The 11040-nt window shown below is 33.8% G+C and overlaps 1 protein-coding gene and 1 pseudogene across 2 annotated transcripts; both read left to right on the top strand.

Annotated features, from left to right (window-relative positions):
- The first annotated feature begins 1835 nt into the window (after nt 1-1835).
- LOC141673324 (xyloglucan-specific galacturonosyltransferase 1-like) lies at nt 1836-3315 on the top strand (annotated as a pseudogene).
- Nucleotides 3316-6162: 2847 nt separating this feature from the next.
- LOC141671284 (disease resistance protein RPP13-like) lies at nt 6163-9403 on the top strand. Of its 2 annotated transcripts, XM_074477479.1 has the most exons (2): nt 6163-8261; nt 8325-9403. In XM_074477479.1, the coding sequence occupies exons 1-2, from the start codon at nt 6661-6663 to the stop codon at nt 9292-9294; spliced, it is 2571 nt and encodes an 856-aa protein (XP_074333580.1). In that variant the 5' UTR covers nt 6163-6660; the 3' UTR covers nt 9295-9403. The 2 variants fall into 2 exon arrangements, with proteins under 2 accessions (XP_074333580.1, XP_074333579.1); XM_074477478.1 differs by having other exon boundaries at nt 6164-9403.
- The last annotated feature ends 1637 nt before the right edge of the window (nt 9404-11040 follow it).

Raw genomic sequence — 11040 nt, 5'->3', positions numbered from 1 at the left:
CATATTATTTTTCGACAAACATCACTATTCTATCAAAAATCTTGTAGATTGCATACATTTTACAAGCAGAACATTGCAAAAATATATATTCTACAAAACATGTTTAGTTTGCAGAACATAAATGTTCATGTTGTAGAACATATTGCAGAACATACATATTGTACCGTAAATATATGAGATTTGCATGATTTTGTTGAAGTTATGCTATTTGTGTAACATGTTTTGCAAAATAACACGTTTTACAATATATTTTATTTGCAGAACGTAGATGGACTCCGAGGACTCCGATAAAAGGGTGGACTCCATAGAACTCACCCCATTATAAGTCATATAGAAATAAAAAAGGATAAAAATAATAGATTTAGAGTTATAACATGAATCATAAAAGGTGAAAGCAAAAGGTGGTGGAATTAAAAAATAAGTGAAACCAAAGTACAACTTAAAAATAAGTTTCGTTTATTAATAAATAAAAATGGGTACAAATAATACATATAGAATTATAAATCATATAGGAATCAAAAAAGATAAAAATAATACACTTAGAGTTATAACATGAATCATAAAAACTGAAAAGAAAATGTGATAGAACCAAAAAATAAGTGAAAACAAAGTATCACTTAAAAATTTTATTAATAAAGAAAAACCGGTAAAAATAATATATATAGAATTATAAGTCATATAGGAATAAAAAATGATAAAATAATACACTTAGAGTTATAACATGAATAAAAAGTGAAACCAAAAGGTAGTGGTACCAAAAAATAAGTGAAAACAAGATATTTAAGATGTTTCGTTTATTAATAAAGTTTATTAATAAGCTTACCTCGTAAGTTCAGAATATTGAGGCCTAACAGTAATGCAAGTGGCGCTCTCGAAGATGTTAAAGAGGCTTTGACATGGGCTAGCTCTGTTTCGTTGTTTGTTAATAGCACACTGTTGAACTAAATATCATACTGTCAAAGCATTTTAATTCATGTTACTATTATCTTTGACTTTCTTACTAAGAAGCATGGACACTTAGTCGCTCCGATTTCCCGTGTAGGATTCTTCCATTATACTAATATAAAATTTTATCTTTATAAATTGCAGTTAAACTCTATTTAGAAAACTACACTTACAAAATTAAGTATTCATGTCTATTAGTTATTACAAAAGTATTGATTATCGTATTCATTTTTGCATAAACTAAAATATTTTACTTATATTTTTGTGTTTTAGATTAAAAAAGGATGTATTTGATTAATTTTTCATGCAATTTTTGGTTTTTTTATTAAGTTTTATTATGTCTAACATTTAAAATATATATAATTTTTTTGTTTTTTTCCCGTATCCCTTGCACCGGTATCTCCATATTTTTATATTTGTCAAATTCCCGTATCCCCTGACTACGCACTCACACTCCTACACCCTGTCCTTGCTTCCTAGCTTTCTTGTAATGGTTGATATCTGCTGATTCTTGTTTCAGACATGTTGCATGTATTAAAATTTTTATTCCGTCAGAATCACAATCACCTACATAATATCAAATTATGATTATATATAAGCTGTACATTAATCACTCATTCTCTAATGGAAAGGTCAACAAGTTAATCCTACATTGTATGTTCATTATAATATTATAATTAGCCATGCAAGCTTATGGTCTATATCCTTAATTATGCATATTAAACAAGTGTCTATGCAATTAACATGTCAACATGCAGCTTACTTTTGGGACAATTTTAGTCCTCCTAAGAGTTGCCTTCATGTTGAAGACACTCTTCTTGTGTTGAAGATCTTCCCTAAAAACAGAGCAAATTAGCTTGAGGGAAACTGAGTTTTGTTTAGCCAACAAAATGGCCCTTTCACTGTCTAAGAAAAGATCTAAATCTTCGAAAAGAGCTGCAAAAGAGCTTGGTTTCTTTCAATTCATCCTTTCCAAGTTACTCTCTCGAGTTTCATTGACACTTCTTCTTTTGGTTCTTGTCATCCTCTGGTCTTCTACCACCACCATTATCTCTGGTCACATTGTTCACGTATGTGTATCGTCGAGAAAGCTCAACAATATCTATTGCCTTTCTGCTGGTGCACAACCTAATTTTGATATCCCTCTTCCACTCATTAATGCTAATTCTGTTAATTATCATAAACTTGAAGTTAGCATCCGAGAAAGCATTCTTAGTGTTGATATCAAGAACAGCACAACTCTTGTTACGCAAGAGATTGCTATTTATCTTGTTCAAGAGAACAATTTTGATAATCATAAACTCAAAGTGAGCATACGAGAGAGTAGTCCTATTGTTGACATCAAGGACGATAAGGCTCTTGTCACACGAGATATTCCTGGTTTTAGTGTTCAAGAAAAGAAAAATCTTATTGTTAGAAACATTGTTGATAACAATAACAACATGCTTTTAGAGTTTGAATCTAAAAGCCTGGTACAATTTTTCATTCCAGGGTTATGAAGCATCCTTGTAGAGTTTATAATGAAAATGAAGCCAAGCTATTCTATGTTCCATTCTATGGTGTCTTAGACATCTTGAGATGGCATTTCAAGAATGCCTATCCTGATGTTAAGGACACTTTGGCGTTGGAACTGGTAGAATGGCTTAAACTGCAGAAACCATGGACTTTAAACTCAGGCAAAGATCATGTCTTTGTTTTGGGTAAAGTTTCATGGGATTTTCGGAGAAGGGATGATTCTCCATGGGGAAGTACATTTTTGAATCTTGAAGAAATGCAAAACCCAATAAAGCTACTGATTGAAAGGCAACCTTGGCATGTTAATGACATTGGAATCCCACATCCTACCTACTTCCATCCTCACTCCGATGAAGATATCATCTCATGGCAATTCAAGATCATCCAATCAAGCCGATACAACCTCGTTAGCTTTGCAGGAGGTGCAAGACTAGATTCTCCAGACAGTATAAGATCAGTGCTGATCAACCAATGCACTTTAGCAAGTACTGGAACATGCAAGTTTCAGAATTGTAGTTCAGAAGGTTGTGATCAGCCTGAATCCATCATCAAACTATTCTTGGAATCTGAATCTGTTTACAACCTCATGGTGACAGTCCATCTGGAAAATCTGTATTTGATTCTCTAATATCAGGCTGCATTCCTGTGTTTTTTGATCCCTTCACAGCTTACTATCAATATTCATGGCATTTGCCTGAGGATCACGGAAAGTATTCAATGTTTATAGATCAAGAAGAGGTGAGAAAGTCCAAGGTGAATGTGGTAGAGTGGCTAATGAAGATACCTAAGAAGGCCAAGGATGACATGAGGAGGTATATAGTGTATGAATTTTGTGCCTGGATTGGTGTATTATGACAAAGAGACCCAAATGAAGCTATTAATGACCAGCTGCAGAAACTGTTGTGGCGATGTTTTAGAGTAGAGGATAAGTGGGCGATATTTTAATTAAATTTATTTTTAATGCCGAGGGAAAACTACTGCAATGAAATCAAAGTTTGTGAATAAAGAATTTGCTCTATGTTGGGGCTAATAGAAATCAAGACCTTGAACAAGTACAGGTTTTATTATCGCATTATGAGCAGATTACTGCTCAGGAAAACAGAAATAAGAGATATGGAGAGGACAATAACAGATTTTGGTACTTATTCAGAACCTCTGGTTTGCCCTTTCAAAATCAACCCCGGGGACACAAATTAATTGAGGTATATGAGTTTTGTCTTTCTCAATTGGACTTATACAAATCTCAAATTAATTCATTTTCTCTGACAGATGTGCTTGTTGGGAAGTCAAGTGCTGACGAACACTTTCTTCTTAAGTTCAGTTCATGAATCAAGTTCAGATTGGGGTGGTTGTTAAGTGGAAGTTTTCTCTATTGGCATTTACTACTTACCATTGTGCCTATGTTTAGTATCATAACATATAATCTAAGATAGGCCAATTTTTGGCTTACTCAGTGGCCAGGAGTTGCTATAAATATCGTGGCGTTTCTGCCGCAATTCTTTTTAAGTTGTACAATTGGGTAATTTGGTCTGCCGTATACTTCAAGATCTCTGATTTTCAGGATATTAGGCCCAGAAAAAAAAAGGCTTGTAAATTTAAGAATTAGGGTTGTGGAATATGTTGGTCGTTGTTCGCCTTCTTGATACAGTAACTTGTGTTAAATTGTAAAACTGAAGAACATTCCTGTACAACTAGCAGAACGCGTACGCGCCTGGTCATGAATTCACTTTTTAAATTCTTTGCAATTTTCAATTTTTTTCAAAAAAATTTATATTTAGAATAGGGTCATAATTGAGATTAATTTTGTTTGATACTATAAACTATAGGATTAATTTTTAAGTATCTGGTCTTGCACACTACTACAATGCACACTACTACACTAGGCTCTTTATTTTATTCCCTTGCAATATTTGACAAAACTGAGCTCTAAACCAAGAGATTCACAGACCACATTACAAGTGTTTTGTCCCTGCAACTTGGATAACACAGCTTGACTCCTCTTCTTAGTCTCTTCATTTCCTCCAACTGAGCTATCCACTGTCAGCCCGGTTTTGAGCTCCAAGATGAAAGAATGTAATTCGTTAAAATATGGATTAGTTGCATTCCTGGTATCCTTAATCAATTGCAGAACTTTCTTGTATGCACTTAGTATTCGATTACGATCACTTTCAGGTACAAACTAAATTTGACAGCAATATGTTAAACATTGCTCTCCGGTTTTTTAAGCATTTTGCATTTCTAATCGTGCTCCTAAGATTTTTAGTCGGACTTCATAGGGAGCAATATTAGCAAAGGTTCAAATGAGAATTACCTGTAATTGCATTATTTCACATACTAAGGTGAGATCTGCAATGGATGATTGGAAGTCTCCTAGCAGAAACTTACAATCTTCTTTGAGCCAAAACTTTCAACCTTTGCAAGAAATTTAGACTATTATCATTCACCTTTGCCGTGTCATACCTTTACTTTTAGTTACTAAAATCAAGAAATATGTAGGTTTAAAATAAAATTCGAAAATTGGTTATATTCATTTTCATTTCTAAAAATTTAAGTAATTGGTCAATTTTCGGAGTACTCGTTTTCAATGTTAAAGGACTCGGTTAAAATACGAAAAGTATGAGCCAGGGCAACTCTGAGTATTCGTCCAAGTTCATCCAATGTTATGGATTATAGTTGTGTTATTATACATTTATGTTTATAAAGCTAAATACATGTTCTGTTTTTTCATAACAAAACTAATAGCACATTACAGGTCCTCCTTACAACTTAAATAGAACTAGTTAATAATATGTTAGACATTGCCCTTAAGTTTATTCATTTTTTACATTTCTAATATGTTAGATATATCTTTCTTGGTTACAGCAATATGCAGTATTATGTAATTTATTTTAGCTAAAAATTTAAGACAAGAGCTCATCTCACAGAAGGTTATCAGGAAAATGCAGTATCTAGGCCTCCAATATGCAGAATGTTTATATGCTCGGAAATGGAAAAAAAAATCATTTATCAAGCTTGAAAATCAAGGGTAGATTCATGTAGGGGCGGACACGTGCCCTCACGGAACTAAAAATTAGCGATTTTTTATTTAAATTTTAAGGTATAAATATGTATATTTTATAATGTGCCCTCACTAAAAGAGGTGAAGTGTCCTATTTATATTTAGTTTTATTTATAGTATAAATATGTTATATGATCTAAAATGAAGATTAAATGGTTAAAATACTAACTTTTAGCACTCAAATATCAAATTCGAAAAGTCTAGTGAAGATGACATTTTTTTAAATTTGGACCGGTGACTAGTGACATAATCACTTAAGTAAATGGTGCCCCCGAAGAAGTTGGGCTCTGGATCCTTAATTTCAACAAACGCTACTGTCAAGTACCTGAATTTCATCCCTTTCATCTGCTTGACTAATAACTCAATAGGGTAGATTTCCCTGGAGACTTACTATGCACTTGAGAATCATCAGTCCAGTTACTCTGCTGTCATGGTCCCTCTTCTTCTAGATTGCTGCAAAGACTTTTATCATCTGGTGTAGAAACTGCAATAATTGAAAGGACAGTGCTCTGTTTTATATTGCTACAAAGACTTGTGACAAGTCTCCGGCGACTTCAATAATTATAATTACATTCTATATCTTTTATGGTCCCTCTGAGATTTCTCTTCTTTTTATGGACTTAATATTCGATAACGATCGCTTTCACGTGTACCTAAATTCAACAACAATATGTTAGACATTGCTCTTCAGTTATTTACTTTTTTGCATTTCTAATCATGCTCATATTATTTTACTCGGACTTCTTCCTAAGAAGCAATTTTAGCAAAGCTTAAAATGAGGTTACTCGTAATTGCATAATTTCACATACTAAGCTGAGATCTGCAATGGATGGTTGGAGAGTCCCGGCAGTAAAAAAAGGTTTCAACCGACAAAGTATAAATTGATCGACCACACAAAACACCACACTCTTTCAGTGTTGAGGGCATCTTTAGCTAAAGAGAAGTGACAAGTTGCTAAAGCCTCTTTGTAGGGACACCATTCACATGCTTTTATTAATTATTATCCACAAAATGACACCACTCAGGATGTGAAAGGATCTCATAGGCAAACCAATGAATTAAAGCTTACAAATCATAAATTAGTATTGTTCTTGTTGTAGTTAATTCGATTACCTTCAGATCATAAAGCCTAATAAAGAAGAATGGTTGATGCAATCGTATCTCTTGCAATTGAAAAGCTTGGTGCATTTATTGCACAAGAAGTTAACATTCTACTAGAAGTGAAAGATGATTTAAGGTGGCTCAAAGATGAATTGCGCTACCTCCAATCTTCCGTAAGATCTGCAGAATCAAGACTGGAAGAGGAGCAAATCCGCAACTGGGTGGAGGACGTTAGAGATGTCGCCAATGATGCGATAAAAATCCTGAGCGATTTCAGTGCTCACCAAGAAGAATATGCAGCTCCGAAACAAGGTATCTTGGATCGTGTTCGGGCCTGTTTTTGCTTGATCAAAGAAGAAGCTACACTTTATGATATCGGCAAGGAGATAGATTCACTAAAGAAAAGGATTGAATTGATCAAGAATAGGCGAAATGACTACCGTATTGACAACATCTTAGCCACTCCAAACAAGCAGCAGAAAGAGAGAACATTGTTGAGAATAACCGCCATTAATAACCAGGTGGAAGTGGTTGGTTTCGAGGATGATTTTAAGACTTTGATGGGGGAGCTTAACAGCGAGGACCTCTCCCTCAAAGTCATTTCAATTCACGGAATGGGGGGCTTGGGCAAGACTTCACTTGCCACAAAGTTGTACAACTCTAGCGAGTTGAGAAATTTTGATACTCGTGCTAAGGTTTGTGTGTCCAACGAATATAACATAAAAGATGTTTTGAAGAGAATAGTGACGTCTTTTATGGGAGCTGAGTACGAACAAAAGTTGTCAACCATGGACGAGTACCATTTGCTGCAGCACCTGCCAGAGTTACTTCAAAGTCGAGGCCGATATTTGGTTTTGATTGATGATATATGGGACATAAAGGTTTGGGACCAGATTAAGATTGCTTTTCCAAACCAGAAAAACGGTAGTAGAATCATCATAACCACCCGCAACAAAAAAGTTGCTGAGATGGCAGATGACAAATGTTTTGTCCATCAACTCCGTTTTCTAACGGAAGATGAGAGCTGGGAATTGTTCTGTAAGAGAGCAAAACCAACAACCCAAAATATGGAGAAATTAGGAAAGGAGATGGTTGGTAAATGTCGAGGTTTGCCACTTGCAATTGTGGTACTGAGCGGCCTGTTATTACACTATATGAGCTATGATTATTGGTCAAAGGTGAAGGAGCATATATGGAGACACTTGAAGGATGGTGGTTCTTTCCAGATTGAAGAAATACTGAGTTTGAGTTATAATGACTTGTCTCCCCAAATGAAAGACTGTTTTCTCTACCTTGCAAGGTACCCGGAAGACCATGTGATTGATCCAGACGAGTTGAAGCGTCTATGGATTGCAGAGGAATTCATATCAGAAGCCGAAGAAGGTGAAGGAGTAATCATGGAGGACATGGCTGAAAACTGTTTGAATGAGCTGATTAACCGTAATTTGCTTCAGGTTAATAAATTGCGATGGAGCGGACAAGTTGAGAGTTGCCGGGTCCATGATCTTGTCCGTGATCTTGCCATAAAAAAGGCAAAGGAGCACAAGTTGTTGGTCGTTTTGGACTCAGGTAAACACCATCCAGAACTCATTTATTTGTTGGAAGGACAACCTCGTCATGCCATTTACAATGAAATAGGTGAGTACTTGAAACTAGTTGAGCATAGATTTGATGCTTTACGTCTGCGTTCATTGACACTAGTAAGGTATTTTGGTGCTAAACTTGAATTAAAAGAAATGAAGTTGGTGTGTTCGAAATTCAAAAATCTTAAAATCCTAGATATGGATAGGGTACACTTAGAGAGGATACCAGAAGAAATAGGAGATTTAGTTCACTTAAAATACTTGGGCTTAATGGGTCCTGAGATATATTCTGTTGATCCTATAGAAATTCCAGCAAGTATAGGCAAGCTTAAAAAGCTACAAACCTTGCACGGTCGGAGGACTACAGACTACACAGTTCCGAAAGAGATCTGTGAGCTGCATGAGTTGAGGCATCTACACATTCGAATTAGAGGGAGTCTGAATATAGGTACCCACCAAACAAAGTTGCAGACTCTTGATCGTATAGAGTGTAAAGAATGGATGAAGATTGATACTGTTAATCTCACCAACCTCCATACACTCTGTATATATGAAGAAGGACAAATAGAAGAAGGATACAATTACACGCTGGAGTCCGTAGCCAATTTAAAAACTCTCCAAACATTAGCCCTATGGTTTGAATATATTCCAACACTCAAACCACTCTCATCTTGCAATCGTCTCAAGAGCGTGTCCTTATTGAACACTCTAAAGGATCCATCGGAACTACGTCATCTGCCCGATTCAATAACGGATTTAAGTCTAATCGGCAGTGAGTTGAGAGAAGATCCAATGCCCACTCTGGGAAGTTTGTTGAATCTCACCGCTCTTGAGTTGGGTCCTTATGTGTACATGGGAAACAAAATGGTATGCAGTGAGAATGGGTTTCCAAGTCTTCAAATTTTAATATTGGAAGAATTGAAAGAATTAGAAGAATTGGAAGTTGGGGACGGAGCTTTCCCTTCTCTCAAACAATTTCAAACACGGAAGTGTCCAGAACTGAAGAAGATTCCTGTACAACTAGCAGAATGCCTACGCCCATGGTTCTATGACGCCCCTTGTTTTATGACGCCCCTGGGTTGGATGACTTAACTTTTTAATTTTGTTTGATGCTATGAAGTATAGGATAGCTCATTCATAGCAGTTATAATGAGATTACGGTAATGTAAGGATTATAAAATTCATGTTTGTTTCTTTTTAACTAAGTTCAGGTTTATTTGTTGATATTTTATTTTTTTAATAGTGGATAAGATTATAGTTCTCAACAGAAGGAGATAAAATTTAATTTAGTGTAATTACTCATTTTTTTATAAAATTTATAATTCCTAATCACCATAATTTTTTAAGAATAATAGTCATCATAATCTATTAAAAAAAATCAAAATTAGTGATAAATTTCGAATAATAAAACTTAATAGTAATTATATTCTTTACGAAAAAAAAATAAGTGGTACACAAATATAATTTTGGTTTCATCAATTTACTTATATATCTTATATTAATTTTGGTTTCACCGATTTACTTATATATCTTGTAATTCAACTTTTATATGTCTTTTTAATTTTACTACAACTTTTGTTTACACCTTTATTCCTCTACATGTCATATGACTCCATTATGTTCAGTTTTATTTTTGTTATCTTTTATTTATACATGTCTTATGATTTTATTAAATTTAGTTTTATTTTTATTTCCTTGTACTTCTAAATATTTTATGATTCTATTAAATTTGGTTTTATTTTTTTCACCCTTTGCTTTAACCTTTCCTTTGGTTTCTATTGATTCTTGGTTTAACTCCATTTTGAATTTCATTATAACTTTAATGTATAATTTTTATTCTTCTTTTACTTTTATATGACTTATAATATTATATATATTATTTTGCCCGTTTTTCAATTGCAATTCTTTTATTAATTTGAACTCAGTAATTCTATTTCTTATATGACTCAATAGTATATTTTAATGAAATAATAAAAAATTTAAAATCGTATAATAATTATGATATTTATATTATAATCATAACACAAATATCATACTATTTGGCTTGGGTTTTCTGAGTAAAAATTAGAAATTTTATGATGACACTTATATTACTATAATTTTAAAACACTGTGGGAACGAAAAACCAGATGTACGTAACTAAATGTATGTAACTGGGTTGCCTACTAAATTTTATGAACCTATTAATGGGTCAGTTTATGAACTTATATATTTTAAAATTTAATATTATAAATAATACACTTATTTAGACATTCTTAGTTTTTAACAAATATATTTAATAAAATATTAAAATAACAAAAATAAAATAACAATTATTTAAAACACCCGTACATGGCACGAATTTTAGGTTAATATTTATTATATCAACTTTTATCATAATTTCATGTTGGTTCTCCACAAATATTCATTCTTGATCTTTAATAAATTTAAATTTTTAACATCAAAGTTTTAATATATGTCCATTGTCCATATACACTACAAGAAAACAGGGTAAAACCGACCGGACATGACCGACCGACGTCAATTTGGTCACCTTAAAACCGACCGACGTGATTATATGCCAACTAAACGATACCGTATTGATGACGTGGCACACATAAAACCGACCATCCACTGGTGGTCGGTTTTATTGAAAAAAACAACATCGTTTTGCTGATGTGTCACTTTTAAAACCGACCACCCACATGTGGTCGGTTATATCCACAAATTCTGCAGGTTAAAACTGACCATATATGGTGGTCGGTTTTGTAGAATAATAAAAAATTAATTTAAAGTACAAAAAAAGTACCCGTTATAGAGAAAACGGTGTCGTTTTATTCTTCTGACTAAAACAGACCG

The sequence above is a fragment of the Apium graveolens genome, chromosome 7, assembly GCF_009905375.1.
Source record: "Apium graveolens cultivar Ventura chromosome 7, ASM990537v1, whole genome shotgun sequence".
Taxonomy (NCBI): Eukaryota; Viridiplantae; Streptophyta; class Magnoliopsida; order Apiales; family Apiaceae; genus Apium; species Apium graveolens.
The sequence above is the reverse complement of the archived record's forward strand: the minus strand, read 5'-3'. Positions and strand labels throughout refer to the sequence as shown.

Coding starts and splice junctions, on each gene's coding strand:
- LOC141671284 (XM_074477478.1), top strand. CDS start 6,661: ATGGTTGATGCAATCGTATCTCTTGCAATTGAAAAGCTTGGTGCATTT.